The following is a 25399-nucleotide window of genomic DNA, read 5'->3' as shown; positions in this document are numbered from 1 at the left end:
GAGAAAACACGTGGAATAGATTGTTTTACCTTTTTCGGAAGTATTGTTAATCACCGCAAGGTAGCGTATTTGAGCTCTGGAGTTGCGAATTGAGACATCCATATTTTTTGGAAGTGTTTAACATGCAGGGAAAGGCTTCATTGTGACAAGGTTGAACTCGATCCGGTAATTTAACTGTTTTACTGGTAAGAGTGTGTCATTTCAGGGGAATGATGAAACGAAAAAATGATCAACCAATGAACGCTACCTACTGAAGTTTAGAGTTAATACACTGGAGTTAGGGTCACAATTTCAACTATCAAACTATCGCCAAACAGGCAATTGCTTCCTTCAAATGTAGAAGAGTAGAAGCAATTTTCACACATCATACCTTGAGGGCGACTTTCTAGTCTTGAAATAATATTCAAAGATCAATGCTTTGCGCATTCAAAGGGTGAAGAATCAAATAAGTGTTTGAAAATTAATGCTGTCCACTGGAGTTTAGGGTTAATCGTTCAAAAATGCATCTATTAAATTATCACCAAAAAGGCCGGTCTATAAAGATTGAGAGTCGTCGATTGGGCGCTGGGAAAATTGAGCGTCGTCGATTGGACGCACAGTTTTACTGCAAAGAAAATATTGAACAGCGCCCAAAACCTGGGCGCCCAATGTTCCCGGTGCCCAATCTTCCCATTTCGCAAACAGGCATTGCTTCGTTCAACAACTAAATTTCGTTCCCAGTGTCTTCAAAAATCATAGTCGGGCTCTGGTGGTTATATTTCGTCAAACATTAACTTTTTTTTTTGAAATTAACACATAGCTTCTGCACTTATTGTTTAGTAAATTATTGTTGACAAACACCACTGCAGCTGAACAACAACGATAAAACATTGGATTAATCTTGTTTTATTCAAACGATGCATTAGTTTGAACCAGAAGGCAGTAGACCAATTCTTTAGAAAATTTGAAACTGTGTTTTGAAGTTTTTTAATGTCTTGTAAACGATTTTATGTAATTCTGCGCTGCAAAATGTGGTATTTTGTCGCAAAGAAACCGTAAGTCCGCTTATTTAAGGATTTGCTTGCTTATTACCCATACTACCATGATTATCCGGATTTTTGAACATCCGATTGTCTTTGGTCCCAGATAATCCAGATAAACGAGGTTGTACTGTATTCTTTACTAACAATAAAACTGAAAGTCTGGATCTCTGTCTGGATGTCTAGATGTCTGTAACGAGCATAGCACCTAGACCATTCGGCCGATTTTCATGAAATTTGGCACAAAATTAGTTTGTAGCACCGGGCGTTATCCACCTCGAAGTGATTTTTCGAACATTTTATTTAGTTCCTTTTCTATTCCAATTTTAAGAACATTTTACCGAGCAAATTACTATAACGTAGACGAGTAAATTACCATAACGTAGACGAGCAAACTACCATAACATGGGCGAGCAAATGAAAATAGCCGAATTGACGAGAAATTATCATCCATTATTTGTAAATATACAGGCGAAACAATTGACCTTTTAATTTTCTACTACGGGCAAAGCCGTGCGGGTACCGCTAGTTGTCAATAAACTGTGATTGAACAACTCGAACAAAGGTAGTTCTTTTGATAAGATTTACTATTCAGTATAAAATCTTAAAAGAACAGAGTAGAAAAGAAAGTAAAGTTGTTTACTTTGTTTACCAAGTGACACAAATGGAAATCTGATAACATTCTCTTCTCACGCAGCGTGGGCGAGTGGGTACAAGAGGAGGGCTACGTGAGTCATGACCCCCCCCCCCCCTACACCGCTGTCAATATAATTCATCTACGTTGGGCTCTAATACTTTATGAATGAAATGTAAACAACTTCAGTAATCTTAATTCATTATTTGTTTTTAAAAGTAAGTATTTGAAATGTTACTAACTTCTTTTCATTGCTTATGAAATTAATTAGAAACGTTCGTACTTTAAGTGCCTTATTCCCGATCGATTTGGCGCTTTTATTGACACCGAAGCATGTTCAGAAATTTTTTGTATCTAAAATCGTGGTTTCGTTTAGAGGGGGGGGGGGGCATTCTTCAACATGACTAAAATGGTAACAAAAGATCAAGGTTTTTAATGAATCTGATGCGATACATTTATTGATTTTCAGTTTCTTTTCTTTCTTTAACAAAAGATTAGCAACCGTGCCAGAACATCTTTCCACGAGACATGAAGGTCGAAAAGTTTTTTAAAATCTCTTACGAAAACCCATAATAGTGAATAGGCAAGAGATATCTGTCTCTCAAATCATAATTGCTGGGGTCCCTTTCTTTCGACTAGTTTTCTGACATGACAACCGATTCTTCAATGTCATCGTATGAATTGATAATCCATTTGTTTTTCCTAAACAAACCACTCGCAAATCAGGTTTTAAACTCTGCGTAAACAGCATTTAAACATTGAACAATGCCAGAAACGTCATCATCATGCCAGTTACATGTTCATTATCAGTAAAAAGAAGGGGGGGGGGAGTAATTATTTTCCTTTACCCGCATATTTTATTGACATTCTTCGTAAATCACAGTACTGGACAAAAATAATGCAAGTTTGACAAGTCTAACACTTCTTCAAATATGAGATCCACAATTTTTTCATAGCTGATACTTTTTTGTGTCAAAATGTTAAATTAGTTTAAAGGCAAGGTATGATTAAGTTATTGAACGCAAGTAATTATTTAATGTCACAAAAAATATAGTATTTTGAATATGTTCAAATTATCAGAAACTGGAATCCATTAGGATCTCTTTAAACTGAGTGAAATGAAGGTGCAATTTCAAGTTACTCTGAGCAGAAAAATTGATTTCAGAAGCCTCTTTTAGACATGGAATCTTCGAGGTTTTGCATCACGTGCCAAACTTCACTTAATGTTTCGTTAAAACATCTTTTCTACATTTTTAACCGACTTCAAAAAGGAGGCGGTTATCAGTTCATACCGTATGTATGTTTTTTTTTGTTTGTCCACTCATAGCGTCTCACCTAGTGAACCGATTTTGATGATTCTTTTTTTGATGGATAGGGGATGGCTCAACTTAGGTCCCATTACTTTGTTTGACCATATTTGTTCTTTAGAACAAAAGTTATGGGCAAAAAACAGTAAATTTTATGCAATTTCCCTATTAAATTGTAGCGAAGTTCGCACTTTTCATTCGTGGATAACGGTGGCTCAGTGGTAGAATTCTCGCCTCCCACACGAGCGACCCGGGTTCAAATCCCGACTAGGACAAAGTGAATTTTACTAAAATTTCGTTTCTACTGTTTCCCGTATTTTCTCGAATGTTCTATTAATTTCTGTATCTTTCCAAGTCTGGAAAGTTCCAGCACTTTCTCAAGTTGTATAAGGAGATGTAACGTTCATTCGTGGTTCTGAATAAAGATCTCGAGTTGAGACTAACGCTTGAGTATTCGCGTCATTTGGCTTTCACATTGTCTTCGCTATCTTCATCTACGCGACAATATGAAACTCATTGTTATAAAAGTTTGGTGCCATGTAAGAGTAACATTAATAGTAATTGTAATGATAATTTTGAATAACGGTTTTTCTAAAGCAATACAGTGATATAGGGCCGCACTTCTTACTAGGTAACTTCTTACTTTTACTGAAATATCTACATTTACACTAAAAAGAATGAAATAAAAAAATTTTGAAAAAAAAAATAGAACCGACTTCAAAATTGCTCTAAAAAGTGAAAAATAATTTTATTCTTTAAACACCATCGATAATACTTTTAAACATAATTTTTGAAGTTGGCGCAAAAACAAAAAGTAAAATCCATTGTAACCACGCTTCGTTCATATTTTTATCAAAAAATCATCCAAAGTTAGGAACGAAACATTTAATCGTTACTCAAATATGCTGTCATCAATGCGTAATGCATTTGGTAGTGAAGAAACTGGACCTGGTTAAATTTATACTTGTAGTTGAGTTATGGCTGTGAATGATTTTATCGATCGTTTTTGCGCCAACTTCAAAAATTATGTTTCAAAGTATTATCGATGGTGTTTAAAGAATAAAATTATTTTTCACTTTTTAGAGCAATTTTGAAGTCGGTTCTATTTTTTTTTTTTTCAAAATTTTTTATCACTTTAAAAAAATCAGCTTAGTTTCAAAAATACTATTTTTGGTGGCTTATCTTGAAATAATGATAAATAATGATGGATTTCTCAAACTTTACAATATTTTTGGCCGTTAGTGTATAAGAGCAGTCTGCATAAACACTAACATACTAAACAATATTAGTAGATAAGAGCAGTAGTATTCCTATAGGGTATACTCCATATATTTGACATATAGCGTATACCCTCAAGTTTCATAAATTTTTATAACATGACATACTATGTATGTGATGACATACACAAATTGTGTGTAATGGATTACTGGGAGTATACCCTCAGAAAAATGGATGAGAACATCACTGGATAAGAGGGTACAGCCTTTAGAGATTTTTTTTTTTACCAACGCTAATGGCATTGCGCTGTATAATACTTTTGTACTTTCTCTGTAGCGGAAGGAAAAATCCATTTTAGTTACCACATATGGTACACAGGCGTAGTATAAAAATATTAATTTAAATTTGAAATATAAAAGGTTTTTTGAAAAAAAAAAAAAACAATAATTTGAATTTTGTCATCTTGAATTCAAATTATGTTTTTCGCAATCACGAGTGTGTGTGTGTGTATGTAGGCGTGTGTGTTTGTGTGGGGGTATGTGTATGTGTGTGTAGGCATGTGTGTTTGTGTCTGTGTGCAGGCATGAGTGTTTGTGTGTGTGTATGTGTGTTTGTGTGTGTAGGTGTCTATGTATGTGTGTGTAGGTGTACGTGCGTGTATGTGTTTGTGTGTGTATGTGTGTAGTTGTGTATGTATGCGTGTGTGTGTGTAGGATATGGATGCAACCTGGAGACTTTTTTCGCTATAGGAGCAGCATCGTGAGGCGGCCGGCCGACGGTGATGCTGCAGAGGGTGGCCGGGGGAAAATAAAATCAAAGGACATCAAAACAGTCAAATGAAAGCAATAATCAATCGTGATTGCTCAAAAAAAAAGGGAATACACAGTGTGTCAGAAAAGCCCTTGACACATTTTAAATACTCCTAAAAAACCCAAAAATTTAAGGTAGTGGTCTTTCTGTTTACTGTTGTTGTTGTCGTGTGTCAGCTAGGCTGGCAATTTGGGGTGCGCTGCTTCACCTTTCCAACTGTACCGTCATTGGGTGTGAAGTCCGACTTCTATAGTACTCACATCATACCATAAGGACCCGTTTATCAGATCTGCCCGTTTATAGGCTAGGCAACCACTCACAGCATAACAACACATTCACACAAAGAAAGGATAAGAACAGAGAGCAGGGTTGGCTTTCTTCCGGCAGAAACTGGTTATAACCGGTAAAAACCGGCAGAAACTGGCAAAAACTTAAAAATGTCTTTAATAACTCAATTAATTAGTAAATGATATTTGTTTAAGTAAATTAAAATATTAAGCATCATTTCATCATTAAAAAAAATAAAATCCCATGCTAGTGCCCTTGATTTAGTTCAGAAAGGGAACTTTCCAATTGCAGAGGCTCGTAGTATTTGGATTAATTTAACAAAGGATAAAAAATTATACAGGGGTGCTTAGGAAAGAGGAGTGGCAAACAGAATTAAACAGGCATATTACCTGATTGTAATTTGCTCACTTATATGCTTCCTCTAAATTGTTTGTGATTGAAATTATCATGTCATGTGCTTCAAGAAGAAAGTGCCAGAATTTTAATTGCCTAAATTTTGTACCTAATGTCACAGCTTTGCAAAACAAATCGGCCCCATTTCTCAAAACTTATTTTTCCAGTCAAATTTTTACCACAACCCCAGTTACTACATAGTGGACCAGTTATACAATAGATGAAAGTTTCACGAACATTGCTTGCTCCTTGATGCATTGTCTGCTAGCTCTTCTGTTTTACGAATATTCTAAAATTTCTCATTTGTGCGTAGTAAATTGAGAACCTGTTTAGATTTTTGAAACCACCTTTTCTAAGAGGCAATTGCAGGGTCCAAACAATGTAACATTTGATTTTGAATTGTGATAATTTTGTAATAAAATTACAATGCATTGGTTAACAAATAATTATTTTTTCCATGCATTTTCTATTGTATATCAAGAATTTATTTTTCATTTTGTGAATGTTTGCCAGTTTCTGCCGCAAAGTGGCAGAAAAAGATTTTTGCCATGCCGGTTTTAACCGGTTTCGACCAGTGGTTTTAACCGCCTCGGCAGAAACTTGCCAACCCTGACAGAGAGAGAGAAAGTACATCCACGCCGGGCCGGGATTCGAACCCGGGACCTCCCTATCGCAGTCAGACTTCTCTGACCACTGGACAGGGCAGGCGGCTTCCCTTTCATAAAATGATTTTACCTCACATTACATTTGTGTATGTTACTGGGACAATAGAGCGTCAGCTTTAAACACAAGTTTTTTTTCTTTCTTTTCCCTTTCATATGATGTCATAAAAAAATCGTGAACCTGTGAAGTATTCTTGTGAAAACCACATACTAATAGAACAATTTGTTGCTTTTCTTAGTTTTTTTTTAAATTGTCAAAGACTTTTTGGACGGACTCCCTGTAGTGTTCAAGGCTTTAAGTGGTGGGAGGGGGGGGGGGGCTACAAATTTACACTGACATTCACAAGCCAGAAGTTCGCTTTTGTAAAAATGTGTTGCTAGCTCTCAGAAGCTTCATGGTTATTACGTAAGTTCGAAAAGTCGCTGAACCTGGCGATTTCTTGCCAAACTTGGCGTTAAAACTCATGCCAACTGAGCGGTACCTCTTCAATTTCTCGCCAAGCCTATATGATGTCATCACTATGTGAGGCACCACCGGTGTTAAGTATTTAAATAATTGACTTCTGAAACTATTTATAACTAGAAAATCGTCGGTCAAGTTATGACGGGTGAAAATTGCTTCTACATTTGAACGAAGCCATTGCCTGTTTGGTGATATTTTGATAGTTGAAATTGTAACCCTAACTCCAGTGGATTAAACCTAAACTCCAGTAGATAGCGTTCATTGCTGACCGCTTTTTCGTTCCTTCATTCCACTGAAACGACACAGTCTTAACAGTAAAACAGATCAGTTACCGGATCCAGTTCAGCCTTGTCGAAATTAAGCATTTCCCTTCATGTCAAACATTTCCAAAAAATATTATCAAACTATCATGACATGGAGCGAGTTTCATTGTTGGTGACGTCAGGAACGTTACTCGATCAGAGAATTGGCTATTTATATGATAATTTCAAGCTGATAATCAAGCTATTGACTTAATTTCGTCTTCTTTGTTAAATTTACATCTGTATTACAACTGGAAATGTTTACACAAGAACATCCCACCCGCACAACATAAATCTGACAAGAACTTTACTCAATCTTTCTACGCCAGACAGGCGTAAAACGAAATTCGACAGAAAACAAAAAAAAAAAGAAAGAAAGAAAGAAAGAAAAACGTGGCTCTAAAATTCAGTCAAAAAAACCCGAGCGCTGATAATATTTTTAAGTGTTCTCTCAATTTATAGGAAGAGGTTTTTGTTAGACGCCAACAGGAGAGTAAAGCGAATACGCCCGGCTAAAAGGCGGCCATTTTTATGGGCTCGTAAATTAGCCACCCTTTTTATATGGGCAGTTGCGACGCGCTTCGATTTTACTGTAAAAGTCCGCGGCGAACAATGGATTTGGGAAAAAAAGTTCCTTGCCACTCTATGAAGATAGACGTATAAAAGAAGCTGTTATCTTACGATGGAATAACAAACATAAGTACTGCTTTATTATAAAATTAATTGGAGGCAATGAATTCTCAATATGTTTTTATAACGTTTTTCCGATGAAAATCGTCTGCACTTGAACAGAAGATAAGCACGTGATCATTTCCTTCTGTAGAATGTGACAAAAGTAATGAGGTATTCTATTTGCTAAAAAAAACGAACACTTCTATGTGTTGCACAATGCAGTTTATTTAATTTTATTAATATTAGTCAATAAAACTCACGCTTAATATTGTTTCGAGTCTATTTTTACTTCAGGTGTTCTTGGAAAATATATGACTCAGTCATTTTAAAAAATCAAAGCAAATTAATTTACAGATTTATTTTGGCTATTGCTATATGATCAAGCAATTGAACAAATCTCCTAGAAGCATTATAGTCACAATGGTAAGCACGCATTTACTTCCAAATGCTATTAAAAACAAAGACAAAAACACACCACATACTGTTTGACCATCGATTACATGGAAAGGCTAATATCCGGTTTATAGGTGGAAAATGGGCGTATCTATTAGTTTATAGGGGTGTTGGTTTGTTTTAGATGCGCACTATTACCTCTCTATTATTTAGCCTTTGTTTTGTAAAAATGAAAATTGGCTCTCAGCAACATTTTTTTAATCTCAAGTATATTCGATCTATATTCTTGTGGCAAAAATTCATTGATTTATTTATTCACAACAAAGTTTTGAGCTTACCATTTTGCTTTTACGTTCTTGAACGAAATGAAAATATTTTCTTTTCTTTTTGTTGTTTCCATGGTAACTGTTTTTGTTTCCACTTATTTTATTTTTGAGAATGCAATAAATGATTAAGGTACTAGTGACATTATAAAACGCGTGCATAAAAATCCCATCGCTATTTTCCCCTCTCCCCTGCTGGATTCATTCAAATGGAATCGTCTTTACTTGGCAGATTGCCGAATTACATACAATCCGTGGTCAAATTGTAGGTTCGCAATAGAGTTAAACAACTGAATAATAACTAACTGAAGATTATCTCGACAGATCTATTTATACCCTTCCTATAAAAATGCCGGAAAATTCAATATAGTCTACATTTAGTACGATCGAAAAACCAACAAATGCTGCACTCTGCGAATGGGGTTGTTTCCTTCAGTCAAAAATAGTATTTTTTGTCACTGAAATTGATAAAGTAAGCAAAAAAAAAAAAATAAATAAATAAAAATAACATGGACCCAGAAAATACTTTCATTTTCTCAACAATTATTTTTTAATTAAATTTTTAAAATGTTCGATTTTTCAAACAAGGCGTGGTCTTAATGACGTCACAAATGATGTATTTTAGAGCATCTTTCTACAGCGTTTCCACGTTATGATAATCAAGAAGCGAATTAGCTCGATTCCGAGTCATAACTGACTACAACTGTATTATGTCGAGGGATCTGCATACTAAGTGCCTTGCCTCCATTATTTTTTATACCGATAGATGGCAGCACCACCACCGGATCCAACAGTTAATGAGAATTTTGAACTAATCCAGGAGCTAATAGCTACCTGAAATTAGCACCCCCAGAGGTATCGTTTCACTTGAAGGACATTGAGACCACGTGAAGCGAATTAAAATTGCGCTTTACGTTTGTTATCTACCATATCGTTGCCTATACATGTGAGTAAAGATGCGAATTAAATATTTTGTTCTTTGATGGCAACACTGAATGGCATTTCATCATTTGTGATGTCATCCGCAGAAGCATAAACAATGAAAGCGCATCGATTTAAGTAAATTAAAAAAAAATAAAAAACTTAAACAAATTATTTAAAAAATGGCCAGATCCTATGCTCTTTCAGAAAAAAAAACTTTTAAAGTTTTGGAAACGACCCCATTACCGATAAATTGGCGCGATTAAATAATGCGAATTCGCCAATGTCTCACGAAGCCCATCGACTCCTATATTCACTTCTATAGTCTGAATACCCCCAAGGCTTGACCTACCTTCATCGATTTTCTTAAAATTGTTACCATAGATGAGGAGTAAAAGTTGTAAATTAAACGTGGAAGTAAGAATTTGTACCTCTTTTTCAGTGAACTAATCAGGGTTGCCAGGGGTTGAAAAGTGCCTAAAAAAAGAGCAATTTACTCTCACGACTTTCCGAAAAGCGTTATCATAAATGAAGAGTAAAAGACAGAAATAAAACGATAAACTAAGGTTGTCTACCTTTTTTTTTCGGGTCGCTAATCAGGGTTGTCAGGGGATAAAAGGTTTTTAATGATTGACATAATTTACCCCTCATCGAGTTTCCGGAAATTGTTCTCATAAATGAAGAGTAAAAGCTGTAAATAAAACGATAAAGTAAGGTTGCCTACCTTTTTCGGTCCTTAAGCAGGGTTGCCAAAGGATGGAAGTGAACAAAAAATGAGTAATTTACCCTCATCGAGTTTTCAAAAATTGTTGTCATAAATAAAGAGTAAAAACTGCAAAGAAAACGTTAAAGTAAGGTTGCCTACCTGTTGCGTGTGAACTAATCGGGAGTGCCAGAGGCTAAAAAGTGCTCAAAAATGAGTAATTTACCCTCATCGACAAAAATTGTTGCCATAAATAAAGAGTAAAAACTGCAAAGAAAACGTTAAAGTAAGGTTGCCTACCTGTTGCGTGTGAACTAATCGGGAGTGCCAGAGGCTAGAAGTGCTCAAAAATAAGTAATTTACCCTCATCGAGTTCTCAAAAATTGTTGTCATAAGTGAAGAGTAAAAACTGCAAAGGAAACGTTATAGTAAGGTTGCCTACCTGTTGCGTGTGAACTAATCAGGGTTGCAAGAGGTTAAAAGGTGCCCAAAGATAAGTAATTTACCCTCATCGAATTTCCAAAAATTGTTGTCATAAATGAAGAGTAAAAGCAGTAAATAAAACTCTAAAGTAAGGTTGCCTACATTTTTAAGGTGTATATTAAAACGATTTTGCAGTGTATAACCTTTAGTCCCCAGTGGTTTAGTGGCTACTGTCTTAAAACCAGACAACCCGGGTTCGTTCTTCACTGGTCATCAAAATTAACCACACTAAACAAATATCTTCATGCTGTTTGGCAATCAAAAGGCTACACGCTTCGCAAAGTATGCAGCAAGTGTAGCATGGGACTAAAAGGGTAGAACTATTAATCCATGTGGTTTAGTGGACCGCTGTCTTAGTCCCAGTCAACCTGGGTTCGTTCTTCATTGGTCATCAAAATTAACCACACTAAACAAATATCTTCATGCTGTTTGGCAATCACAAGGCTACACGCTTCGCAAAGTATGCAGCAAGTGTAGCATAGGGCTAAAAGTGTATAACTTTTAGTCCCATGTGGTTTAGGGGCCCCTGTCTCAGCTCCAGACAACCCGGGTTCGTTCTTCATTGGTTATCAAAATTAACCACACTAAACAAATTTCTTCGTGCTGTTTGGCAAAAGGCTACACGCTAAAAGGTAATGAGTTGTTGGAGAAAAGTATAAGTCTTGAAAAGTCATAAATACGTACATACGCATTCAAATTTCTCGTATAAGCTACACTAAATGATCAAAAGTATTGGGACACTTTCAAAAATTCACATTTTTATAGATTTCTCGAGAAATAAAAGACCACTTGCTCTGTAATTTTTTCACATGAAAAGTATACTGTAGCTGTCCTTTTTCCAATAACTATTAAGTCAGCTATTCATTTAGGGGACCAGCAACAAATTAAGGAAACAAAAAAAGGGGGGGGGTGATTATTTTTCATTGTAACTAGCTGGGAACAAGCTATAAATTTCAGAAATAAGTTAACAAGCTATGTAGAATTTGCTTTTATATTTTCGTGGAAGTCTCTTATACTCACGCAGATATAAACATTTCTTTCAAAAATGCAATTTTTTTCTGAAAATCTTCGGCTCGTATCACGCAGAGTTTTTCGTCAAACGTTGAAGTTGAAATATTGAAAAATTATTGAAATATGAATGCTTAAAGCAATTAATTTTTCACTGCGCATGCGCGAAAGATAGCAATTTATAACCATCATAATCGAAAGTCCAGATATATGCTACATCATGTAAAAAAATTCCACATCGATATCTTTAAAATCTAAAAAGTTATCAGCGATGTAATGAGCCGAATTTAATAATTTGTAACGGATTCGGTGAGACTTCCAACTTTCTTGAAAGGATGACACAGTTCTTGATAAAAACACAGGAAATTTATTTACACTATGTACAGGAAATATCGTCAACAACTGCTAAATTATTCATCAGCAATTAGCAATTATCACACAACACCGTAAACTCAACGTTTACACACGTATTTACTTCCAAATACGAAAACAACACAGCGAAATGCCTCGCAATAAACAAAGCTAATCCACTCACAGCACAAATTCTCAATCGAAACTGAAACTTTTTATCACGCGCTAACGGCTTATATACACATCGAAAGAAATCTCTCAAATATTCCAAACGCTTCTAGAAAATAGTAGACCGTTATCAAATTTTATCAATGAACAAAAAAAGAAATAGGGTGCTCGTATACTTTAGCCGAATGAAAAGGGGTTGTATATTCATTACGGGAAACTATTTACAAGTTACGTTCCTACAATAATTACTATTTACAGGATTTGTAACATTGCCCCCTTCCTAAGGACTGCACGTCCCGGGCAGTACAATCCCCAGAAAGGGTGCCAAACTTCTATCACAAGTTCACAAATACACACATTAAATAATAACCAATAATGCATAGGAAACACAATAATAACAAGAAATATTACTAAACATTAAAAGCAAAAAAAAAAAAAAAAATATGTACAACTTTTATGTTATCAACCATGGTTGTTTACGTAATACTCATGAACTATGGCCATAGTACGGGGCTAACCGATCATAATGTACAACCCTAGGTTTTGCATTAGGTGATTTTTGGATCCTCACTACGACGTCATTTAGTCGGTTAAGGACTTTGTAGGGTCCATCCCAATGCGACTGCAATTTGGGTGACAGACCTTTCCGTCGGATGGGATTCCATAACCAAACCTTGTCGCCTTCGTTGAATTCATGTCCAGTAGACTTTGTGTCATATCGGGTCTTCATCTTCTCCGCCGCGATGTTGATTCGCTCTCGTGCGAAGTTATGAACGTCTTCCAACCGGGACTGGAGATCCTGGATGTACTCCTCAGGCGATGAAGGCGCATCCGGAGGACGACCGAAGACGAGATCACAAGGTAGCCGAAGCTCTCGTCCGAAGAGCATCTGAGATGGGGCATATCCGGTAGTCTCGTGGACAGCACTGCGGTAGGCCAGCAGGAACAACGGTAGCTTCTTGTCCCAATCCTGTTGATTTCTGGAGACCATAAGTGAGAGATTATTCAGGATTGTGCGGTTAAATCTCTCCACCATGCCGTCCGATTGTGGGTGTAGTGGTGTTGTCCTAGTTTTCTCAATTCCGAGAATTTGACATAGGCCCTTAAACACAGCAGAGATGAAATTCCTCCCTTGATCGGAATGAATCTGCAAAGGTGTTCCGTATCTCGAGATCCAATGTTGGACTAGAGTCTCTGCTACGGTAGTAGCCTCTTGATCTGGAATGGGATATGCTTCCGGCCATTTGGTGAAGTAGTCGATGGAAACAAGAATGTATTTGTTCCCATCAGCAGTTCTTGGTAGAGGACCCAGGATGTCGATCCCAATTCGTTCGAAAGGAGCTCCAACGTTGTCCAGATGTAGCTTCCCTCTGCTTCTCTTCTTCGGTCCTTTACGAGCAGCACAGGCGTCACAAGAATGGCACCACTTCTCCACGTCATCCTTCGCCTTGCTCCAGAAGAAGCGCTCCCGAACTTTATTGAGGGTTTTCAAGACACCAAAATGTCCTCCAGTCGCACTACTATGTATTTCTTTCAGAACATCATGAAATCCTTGATCGGGGAAGTAGTAACTGCCACCTAGATGTTTTGCCGTCGTCAGATTCCCATTTTCGGTGTAGCACGCCGTTCCGTAAATGGAGCGAGTTCCATAAAGCCCAGTATCTTTTTGTTGCAGGACTGAAGATGGAAACGTCCTGCCAGCTAGGTCGCCGACTGTCACTTTCCATGAACTCCAAAATTGGTTTTATGTCGGGGTCTTCAAGTTGATCTTTTCGAACTTGGTCGTCACTCCATGGATCAGGTTCTGATGATGTTGAAGTCACTGTCACCTGATAGGCAGTAGGGCTAGTCGTCCCATACTGTTTCTCGATTCGGGAACAATAGTGGCAGTTCTCAGGACAGGGTCTCCTTGATAAAGCGTCAGCATTACCGTGAGATAACCCTTTTCGATGCTTGATCTCCATGTCATATTCCTGGAGTCGCTGTATCCATCTGGCTATCTGGCCTTCCGGATTTTTGAAGTTCAAAAGCCAAGTTAATGAGGCATGATCTGTCCGAAGCAGAAATTTTCGGCCGTAGAGGTAATGATGGAAGTGTTCTACAGCTTTCACTATGGCCAGTAACTCCTTTCTGGTGACGCAGTAATTTCGCTCCGACTTTGATAAGCATTTGCTCCAGTAAGCGATGACATGTTCATTTCCGTTAATTTCTTGGGATAAAACAGCTCCGATGCCCTCGTTGCTCGCATCAGTGTCCAGGATGAAGGATTTTTCAGGCTGAGGATAGGCGAGGATAGGCGTTGATGTTAAAGCCTCCTTCAGTCGTAGAAATGCATCTTCGCATTCTTTGGACCATTCAAACTTTTGCTTGCTCTCCGTCAGCTTATGCAAAGGTCGTGCAATGTTGGAGAAACCCTTTACAAACTTCCTGTAGTACGTGCAGAGCCCCAGGAAACTTCGCAGCTGATGGATGTTTTCGGGACGACTCCAACTCTTGACCGCAGATACCTTTTCTGGATCGGTTTGTACACCTTCAGAAGAGATGATGTGACCAAGGTAGTTCACTTCCCGGCGGAACAAATTACATTTGGACGGGCTTAACTTCAGATTGGCTTCCTTAAGCTTTTGCAGCACCTTCCTAAGATTTGCCAGATGTTCTTCGAAACTGCGTCCCACGATGATGATATCGTCTAAGTAGACCAGACAGGATTCGTAGGAAAGTCCTCTTAACACTGTCTCCATAAGACGCTCGAACGTAGCTGGTGAATTGCAGAGGCCGAAGGGCATCACTTTAAACTGCCATAAGCCTTGTCCAGTTGCAAACGCTGTCTTCTCTCGGTCATCAGGGTGTATCTCAACCTGCCAGTAGCCGCTCTTCAAGTCCAGGGTCGAAAACCACTTGTGTCCGGAAAGAGTGTCCAAGGTGTCGTCTATCCGTGGAAGAGGGTAACTGTCTTTCTTGGTGATTTCATTCAGCCGCCGGTAATCGACGCAAAATCTGGTGGAGCCATCTTTCTTTCGAACCAAGACGATGGGAGAGGCCCAAGGACTGGACGAGGGTTCGATGACATCATTCTCCTGCATCTCTTTCAGGAGGGTCTCAACCTCTTCCTTCTTGGCGAACAGTAGTCGTCTTGGATGCTGTTTAATAGGGGGGTGTTCTCCAGTGTAGATCCTATGCTGCGTTAAATTCGTACGGCCAACATCCTCCGATGTAGATGAAAACAGATGCTTGAAGTCGTCCACCAATTGTTCCGCAGCAGTTCTTTGATCTTTCGATAATGGAGCACTCCCAATTAACTTCGATGTCAAGGACTCAGAAAACACAGTCTCGGGGGAATTGATTATTCTAATGATGCAGTTTACTGGAATACAAGTTGCTAACATTTCACCTTTCCGGATATTCCTTGGCCTTTCACTCACGTTGGCGAGTCTCACAGGAATTACACCCTTAGAAAGGTCCACAAGCGTAGATGCTACCAGCACTCCTTTTGAGCTATTGCTTAAGTTGGGGTATTCAATGAGTCCAAATCAAAAACTATTGCTTTCTTCAATGGAGCCAGGTATTAATGATTCTGACCTTGAGGGAATCGATAAATCTGTTTGGGCTATTATTTGATGAGCGGATTTTACATCACTTTCTGCGGGGAAAATGGCTATGTCTTCTCTCATCGAGTGCAGCTCATTAGTCTTGAAGTCGAGGGTGAAGTCATACTTCTTTAAAAAGTCCAATCCGAGAATGAAGGGGTCTGTGATAGCAGCAACGAATGCCGTATGATGGTAAGTGGCATTTCCAAACACAATTTCTAAGTTCACTTTACCTTCAATCTCGATCTTGTCACCTGTCACAGTTTGGAGGGTAACGCAGGGCGGCGTCCATAGAATGTTGAGTCCAAATTGACGAGCCACATCTGTTCTAATAATTGTAACATTGGCTCCAGTGTCAATAATCAGTTCGCAGGGAAACCCGTTTACATATGCGTAAACAAACAGTCCATTACTGCCGCCACTCGTCGATGAAATCTGGAAAACTTTAAGATGGGGCTCATTCCAATTTGGCGACCTCCGCCCCGCGAGATTGCCATGGCTTAGTTTTCCTGGACCTGAGAGGGAGAGGTGCTCCTCCCTCTGGTTTCTTGGCGAGCTTCACAGTTTCTTCGTAAGTGACCCTCGCCGCCGCATTTCCAGCACTTAAGTGGATGTCGATTTTGGTCCTTGGGAGCCGAAATCCTTTTGAGGGTTCCTGCAATTTCTTTCATTTGCTTTTCAAGTTCATCAAAACGTGACGAAACCGGATCAAGCTCATCAGTTTTCACGCCGCGGATTGAATGGCGATCCTTGCGGGTTGCTTGCTGGGCGGCCTCCAACTTCATCGCAAACACAACAGCAGAATTCAGGTCTTTGACATCCGCCATCCGTAGCGCTTTCTGGATTTCCGGATCTCGAACACGATGTAGTAGTTGAGTGCCAGGTTGTCTCGAACATCCGCAGGACAGTCGCAAAAAGCAAGATGAGACAGTCTCTCGACGTCCGCCGCTAGCTCTTGCAGGGTTTCCCCGGTTTTCTGGAAACGGGACTGCAACTGGAGTCGGCTGAAATCTTTCTGGCACTTCTCACCGAAGCGAAGCTCCAACGCAGATGTGAGGGCGGCGAAATCCAGGCGCTGGCTGTTCGGAAGGGTCTGGAGAATGTCGGCTGCGTCACCTCTCAGGGATGCTGCAAGATGACAGGCCTTGGTAGCAGAGTCCCATCCGTTCGCTTCCGCCACTATCATGAACTGAGTTTTGTAAACCTGCCACGAAGTTTTCCCATCAAAGGTGGCAAGTTTAATGGACGGTCGAGCAACCGATGTGGGAGCGCCAAACTGTACAGAGCTGCTTTCCGCGGTCGCCAATCTCCTTTCCACGTCCTTAAAGATCTCTTCTTTAAGTAGATGAAATCTTCTATCTTCATCTTCAAATTTATTTTCTACAGCATTGAACCGGCTTTCAACGGTATCAAATTTTTCTTCAATAGCATCAACTCGATGCTCTATGTCATTAAATTTATTTTCCATCACAGTCTTTACCGAAATAAGGTCGTTTTTAATTTCTTCTTGGTTAGACGTTAAGTCCTTTTTCAGCACCGTTAAATCGCTTTTTAACTGGTCTTGATTTGCCAACATACTTGCAGTCAGATCACTTTTTAATTGTTCTTGATTAGCCGCCATATCATTTTTTAATTGTTCTTGATTAGCCGCCATATCATTTTTTAATTGTTCTTGATTAGCCGCCATATTATTTTTTAATTGTTCTTGATTAGCCGCCAAACTTTCGGTCAAATCACTTTTCACAGCATTAATTGCTGCCAGAAGTTGTTTTAATTGGTCATCCATTGCGCGAGTAATCACCATAAAAACAAAGTCTATAAATTCAAACAGTCTTTATGAAAAAAATGTCCAAAGTCACACTTACTCCAAGAAAGTCCAGAAGAAGCCCCACGTTGGGCGCCAATTGTAACGGATTCGGTGAGACTTCCAACTTTCTTGAAAGGATGACACAGTTCTTGATAAAAACACAGGAAATTTATTTACACTATGTACAGGAAATATCGTCAACAACTGCTAAATTATTCATCAGCGATTAAGCAATTATCACACAACACCGTAAACTCAACGTTTACACACGTATTTACTTCCAAATACGAAAACAACACAGCGAAATGCCTCGCAATAAACAGAGCTAATCCACTCACAGCACAAATTCTCAATAGAAACTGAAACTTTTTATCACGCGCTAACGGCTTATATACACATCGATAGTAGACCGTTATCAAATTTTATCAATGAACAAAAAAAAGAAATAGGGGAACGTATACTTTAGCCGAATGAAAAGGGGTTGTATATTCATTACGGGAAAATATTTACAGGTTACGTTACTACAATAATTACTATTCACAGGATTTGTAACAAATTCTTGGCTAGTCGACGAATCGTTAGGGATCGTTTGCAAATAATCCGTTCTTATCATGAATCACTCTGCAACGCTGCAGTTATAGAAATTCGGCTCATTAGATCGGTGATAACTTTTTAAATTTTAAAGATATTGAGGTGGAATTTTTTTTTTTTATGAGTTCTAGAATATGTCTGAGCTTTGGATTATAAACAATATAAATTACTATCTTTCGCAAAACTTTCTTCCGCATCTTTAAAACGAATATATGAGGGAAGCTTTACCTTTCAGCGACAGACGATAAAAACTAATCAACACCACAAATTAATCATCAACTCAGTAACGAAATTAAATTTGATCAAACAATTAAATAAGTACAATTAAATTTAATATCGGATTGCTTCAACTGCTAGTTTTTATAATTGTAAAAAAATTGCGACAACTTGGGTATAGGGTTGGGTCGGAAGAAACAATCCAGTGATTAAATCTCCGGCAGAAACGGAAGCAGACGCTATCGTTTCACGTAGACAGGAATCACCACGTGATCTGCGTGATGATGCCACTTACCACTCAAGAAATGCCGCTCATTAACTTTAGCAGCCTATTCATCGGATCTTTTAGTTCTTCCGATACCATGATCTTCCTTGATGTATTCAATTGAAAGAGTTGGTATAAATTAATGACGCTAAAAAAACAAGAAATCAGATTGGTTTCATTCTTCTCTTTGCCTAGGATTAATTTTTTGTTTTGTTTTTTTCTTACTTTCTTTTTTCATCGTCTGTATCGAATAGAGCATTTATTTGGAACGAAGGGGATCGAGTTGAAGAGTTAACGAGTCAGGTACATGAGGATTGCTTAAAAATTAGCGACCTTTCTACCCTACCCACCCGCTTTTTTCAGAACAGAAAGCCAGGTGATTTAAGTAATAATGAGGTTCGATCTGTAGCTTTTAGTTCCATAAGTATAACACAGTTAAAATTAAAATGTCTGCTAGAGAAATATTTAAAAGAATAAGGAAAATTTCCTTCTGGCAGCTGAAGAATAAATTCAAAACTAAAAAGTTACATTTAAAGGGGTGCGAGACACATTTTGAAAAACAATTATTAAACAGTTTAGAGTTTTAATTACAAAAATATTTAAAACTTTTTTTTTAATTTCAATTTAATTAAAAAAATGGGGTTGCCTCAAATTGCTAAAACTCAAAATACTTTTGGTCAATTTTCAAATCTTTTTCAAAAAATTATGCACAAATATCTAAGTTTTAATTTTTTTTCGGAAATTTAAAAAATATTAATTCAATAAAAAATAGAAAATATTTGTAAAAAAAAATTGAAAAATTCGAAGATATTTTTTTGAATTTTTTTTTTTTCCAAGTTTGCCGAAAAAAAACTGAAGTAAACTGTTTTAAAAAGATATGCTCCAAATTTCATTACTTTATCTTTATCAGTTCTTGACTTATTTAACAGTTTGAATGCAAAAAATCGGGAAAATTGCATCATGGAGAAAAAAGTATTTAAAATTTTCAAGTTCAGTAGAATATTAGTTAATTGCATGCAAAAAAATTATTATATCTTTCGTTCTAATTGAAGTAGAAACAAGATTCATACGTCTTTTTAAGCAGAAAAAAAAAAAAAAAAACAGAGAAGTTTTTCAAATGATTTTAAAAAAAATTCAAAATTTGACGATTTTTGTGTCCCGGATCCCCTTAACCCCCAAAGAACACCATTAATTGGTGTCGTGACTTTAAAATCGTGTTGTTTGAAACCAGTTCCGTTTCACATTTGAAAATTAAAAAAATTAAAAATAATTTTTAAAAAAAAAACCATAAAACCATCCAGCATCCATCGCACAAAATCCAGTCTCCTGCCCATGGCATTCATTTGAATTTTGACGTCTTGAACACAATTATGTTTTTCGCAATCATGAATTGCGACAGGACCCCACTTGATGGGTTTCTTATTTCTACAAATGGCTCCTATCGCAATCACTATTGCGAAAAACATAATTTGAATTCAAAGCGCGTCAAAACTAAAGTAAATGCCAGGGGTTGGACGCTGGATGTTGTGTTCTGGATACTGTTTTTGTCTGAGGGACACCTAGAGGGTCGGGAATAAATAAAGCCGGTCACAGGGGACATAGATATCACCTCCCAGGAGGAGAGACATGCTCGCGGAGGCTCGTGGACCAGAGGAATTTGCATGAAGGCAAAGAAAAATAAAATCAAAGGAACATCAACTACGATCAAGTAAAATCAATAAGCAATCCTGATTTTTCAAAAAGGTTGCGTCGCATATTTTTCTTGTCAGTAATAAAAGTAATCTGTAATGATACTACTTGAATAACTTTTTATCAAATATTTCCATTCTTTTTCGAAATATGTGCTTGAAAATCGCGTAGATGGAAAACCAGCTTCGACGAGAGGTCACGTCAGCTTAGTTGGAAACTAGGGGTCCGGACCTTTGGGGGCATTAATTTTCTAAGTTTTTTGGGGGAGAGGGGCTCGGAGACCAAACTGACCAGGGGCCCACCTTGGCTCTCTGCGGCCCTGTTAAAACCCCACAACTCTCGATGGTATATATATCCCTGTTCGTTGAAACTCTTGTTCTTCAGTACCGAATTCTTCGGAGGTTACCTGCATATGACTAGAAAAGTCTGTTAGCGAAGAAAAATCAATGCAAAGAACGAAAAATTAAAAATCCAACAAATAACTGGAAACTCTGTAGGTTATAAACTGTTTAAATTAAAAGTTGTTTTCTGATGTTTATGGGCTATGGAGAAAAATATAGAAATATTTTACACCATCCCCCTAAGAGCAAGTGCGCACCCCTTAAATATCGCAAAGACCCCCCAAGTAAAAGCACCCCCCTAAATGAGAAAAATACCTCTCAAAACACGCGCCCCCTTAAAAATTGAAAATTGCACAGTCTGTCCCATGACCCCTCCCCCCCCCCTTAGGTGGGCACCCCTGCACTCAAGAAAAGAAAACATCTCACGCCCGTTTCGTTTAAGGGGCAGGTCTAACATGTCTGACTTGATTCCAAAATTCCTGTCTGTAGGACTAACGTTAAACATTAACACAAATAAATACATAATTATTTCTTCAATTTTACCCCATTGCAAGTGAAGAGAAAAACAGGGCAGAAAATGACCGACTCTGGCTCCGACTCCTGAAATTTAAAACTGAATTTCCTGCAACTTTTAGGGAACACTTTGACTCCAACTCAGACTCTTTTACCCCAAAATCAACCCGAATCCATGACTCTGACTCTTACTCCGTAGCCTTGGCAGAGTTAAGGACTCGGAGGAACTAGACCGACTACGAGTCCAACCCTTGGAGTTTTGAAGCTTTCGACTCCCGATTCCGACACCTTTACCCCAAAATTTGCCCGACTCCGACTCCTCAGCTCTTGAAAAACTTGTTTTTGATACTAAAAATTGGCAAAGTTAAACATTTTGACTCAATTATCATTAAAATTAATACAATACAAGCGAACAAACGTTTTCATATGAACAGGGATGCCCCGAACTCAAACCTCGGCGGAAATTCTCAATCTTCCGAATCGATCCTCAAATGTTTATGAATAATAACACTTTTACCTAATTTAAATCCAAATTTCGACAAATGATGGTAATTTAGCTAGATGTAACACCAAGTTTTGCCAAATAGAACCAACTCCAAATTTCGCTGAATGATGATAATTTTGCCGATAATAAATACAAATTGTGCCGATCGATGTTAATTTTCCCGAATCGTCAGACAAAGCTTGCCGAATAAGGAAATTTTTGGGAGGTCACGGTGACCTCTCATCGGGACATTCCTGGGTATGAACGAAAATGAGAAGAAAAGAAAAAGAGAAAATAAATTTGAAAAAAAATCTTTTTGGGGCAGTGGTATTATTCCATCGGAGTGGAACCTTTTTTTTTCAACCGTTTCAAATGTATCGGGTTGACTTAATCGCGTCAAAGATTTGTTTTGCAGCATCAGTGAAAAATGATGCGAGAACCCAAACTTCGAACAGCGAGTATTCTTTGTGCCGCTGGACATCTGTCCAGCCGTCACACACGCAGCTGTCATCGCAACCAGTGAAAGGGATGATATCTATTTCGGGTGAAAGCAAAAAAAGAAAGAACTCAGGGTTCAATTTGACGCGTGGACCTTTCGTAGAAAAAGCTATTTCCTTTTTTTTTGAAAATAATCTATCGGATCCCGCTACAACGCGATCCGATTTGCGCGAAATGGTTATAGCGCGAGTTTTCCATGAGTAATGAATTTTTTTTTATTGCTGATGGAAATTAATCGCTTGCAACATGAAATTTTTTGGAAAGGAGCGGCGGAGCATTAGAATGGGTTTCGTTGACACAAAATATTGGTTTCGTGAATGGATTTTCACCCCTTTAGCATCACTGACAGCGGAAGTTCACACACTGTATTAGTTTAAACAACGCTTTGCTTTAGTTTATACAAATTACCGCTCCGATTCTTAACGGTTTTTTTTTTCCTTCTTATGAACGTTGATAAAATAGAATGGTTCCCAAACGAGGACTTTTATCTTAAGTTAGCAAAAGTGGAAAGAAAAAAAGAAAGTTTCTGACAATGCAAGAAAAGGTAAAGATTCTCGATGCTTGAACAATTATAAAGTGCCTCGAAGGTAGCACGACAATTAGGTATGAGTTAATCTTCGATACATACAATTAAAGTTCAAGGAAAGGAAATCCGCATAAGTTCAGAACTTAGTTTTAATAATGAAGCTCGCTGAGTAGTGTCTGAGCAAAATACAAACATCATGAAAATAGAAGTCAAGCCAGAAATAGTAGTGTTCTCACCCTGCATAAACTTCATAATTTTTAAAATTATATACATTATATCTACTGTTCAGTGCTATTATAATGCAGTAATGTTCTTTCTGTAAGTACCCTACTGATTAAGTACATGTATCTTATTGATCATTAATTTTGTGCTTCATAACTGAGTAATCATATTAAACAGTAACGCTTTTTCTAAAATACAGTAAAAAGTCAGTTCTTTATAAAACATACGGAAATATATAGTTACGAAATGGTTTGAAACAATTAGAGAGGTGTTACCACATGTCTGAAATGATTGCGTATACTTGTAAAAAAATCTAAACATAAGTTGTTCCACAATGCGAAATTCCGACTTGCGCGAGGGGTCTTGGAACGCATCCCTCGCGTTAGTCGGAATCCGACTGTATACCGCTTTCATTTGTAAAAAAAAATGCATGATTAATGATTTTAATTAGTGTAATAAGATTCGATCTTTTCTGTTTCGAATATTTTACCAATAGAAAGAGCTTAAATCAATAAATTTAATTATGCTACGGATAATATTTTTCATTAATCGTCAACTCTTCAGTCCAAATAAGATATCGCCTGTAATTAGAAACGGACTAGCCCACCGACCCTCCCGCCTATGCGCCATTCGCCCTAAAGCCTGAACCTTCTTTTTTTTTAAGGTGTTGAATAGCTTTTAGTCCCCAACCCCCTTTGGTTTTTTTTTTTTTTCATCTTTTTTTTCCTTTTGAACTTTTTTTTTTCCTTTTGCCCCCCCCCCCCCCCCCAAGGTTGGAGCCCTCTCGAAGGACCCAGTCCGCCCCTGCCTGCAATACACACTAAACGACACTCAAAAAGCTAAATAAAATGTGCCAATGCCGAACAGCATCAGTTAATATTCTTGTCAATAATGACAGTACTGTAAAACTCATTGATAGAGTTTTAGTCACAGCTTTCCTACAATAAATTTAAAAAAGCATTTCCTGGGGACAAATATATATATATATATATATATATATATATATATATATATATATATATATATATATATAAAATTAAGCAAACAGAATTTCAAATATTAAACAAATTATATATCATTAATGATGATAAAAAGGAAAATTGCAAACAGCTATTCCATGGGCTTTTGGTGTGGTCTTTTCAATATTTTTTACTTTTTTAATATATATATATATATATATATATATATATATATATATATATATATATAAAATTAAGCAAACAGAATTTCAAATATTAAACATTATATAACATTAATGATGATAAAAAGGAAAATTGCAAACAGCTATTCCATGGGCTTTTGGTGTGGTCTTTTCAATATTTTTTACTTTTATATATATATATATATATATATATATATATATATATATATATATATATATATATATATATATCATACGTATGATATATATATATATATCATACGCGTTGGTGATTTTCACAATTTTTAGTTATTTTCACAGAAGATTATTACACATGCTGATAAAAGTCCTTAAATATTGTGTATTTTCTTGTGAGAATCAGTTTCCACTCAAATCTGATTCTATATAAGAACGCTATTATTTTAGAGTCGCTCCTCTAGGAGACACTAATTTTCTCAAAATAAATAAATAAATAAATGATACATACATAAATAAATAGAATAAAAAATGACTAATAAAATAAAAATAAACAAATAGAATAAAAGTATAAAACAATAAGGTAATTTTTTAAAGACTTTTTTTTCTATCTCCTAAGAGCCAATTGATATTTGAATTTTTAAAGAAATGTATCATTTAGGAGTTATAATCTTGGGTCAGAAGAGCTTAAACACAGCAGAATGTAATAACATGATTTTAAGAAGCTCATAAGCTTACAAACGTCACGTAATTTTCTTCACACATATATCTTATATAATTAAAATCTGAGCGTATGTACCTATGTATGTATGTCCAAGTTACTTCTCCCGAAAGACAGTGACCCGACCATCAAACCAGGTATCGATGGATTCGTAATTTTTTCGCCTTTATGTTTGGTTATTTAACATAATCCTCCGATAGTAATTATCTGAAATATCAATTAAATACTATTCATTATGACACTCAGATTTCGACATAAAATCCTTATTTTTCGAAGGCTTTGCTCCATTCAAATAATTATTTCGTGTTTCATCTCAACTTTCCGTAACAATACTTTTATTAAAATTTGTTGTGTGAAAAAAATCATTAAATGAAAGATTTGTTGCCATTTTTTTCTCGAATAGGAACAAATAAAAGTCTGGCTTTTGCTTTGAAAGCTTTTTCTGTAATCGGGGGCTTTAAAATGTTTACTTTTTGGTTATTTTTTCACAATCTACTGCACAATTTTACTGATTTTTTGGGTTTTTTTTGTACAAGCGTGATTTTTGGACACGCGTCACTTGGCATAACTTATATTTTCGGGGTAGATCGTTCAAAGCCAGGCAACGCAGCTAGTATATTAAAAAATATGAAGTGGTTTAAAGTTAACCCCACAATTCAAAGTTACTCTTAATGTTTGTGAGAGAACCCTCTCTGATAGAATCG

At 37.0% G+C, this 25399-nt stretch overlaps 1 protein-coding gene across 1 annotated transcript in view; it reads left to right on the top strand.

Moving 5' to 3' along the window:
• LOC129229738 (neuron navigator 3-like) overlaps nt 1-25399 on the top strand; it is a 707938-nt gene that overhangs the window by 288210 nt on the left and 394329 nt on the right. The window contains exon 6 of the mRNA XM_054864105.1: nt 13968-14007. Coding sequence (XP_054720080.1) covers nt 13968-14007 — 40 coding nt within the window. The remainder of the gene's footprint in view (nt 1-13967; nt 14008-25399) is intronic.

Source organism: Uloborus diversus, chromosome 9 (genome assembly GCF_026930045.1).
Source record: "Uloborus diversus isolate 005 chromosome 9, Udiv.v.3.1, whole genome shotgun sequence".
In the NCBI taxonomy this organism is placed as follows: Eukaryota; Metazoa; Arthropoda; class Arachnida; order Araneae; family Uloboridae; genus Uloborus; species Uloborus diversus.
Note: the sequence above shows the minus strand (reverse complement) of the source record. Positions and strands in the feature narration are given on the sequence as shown.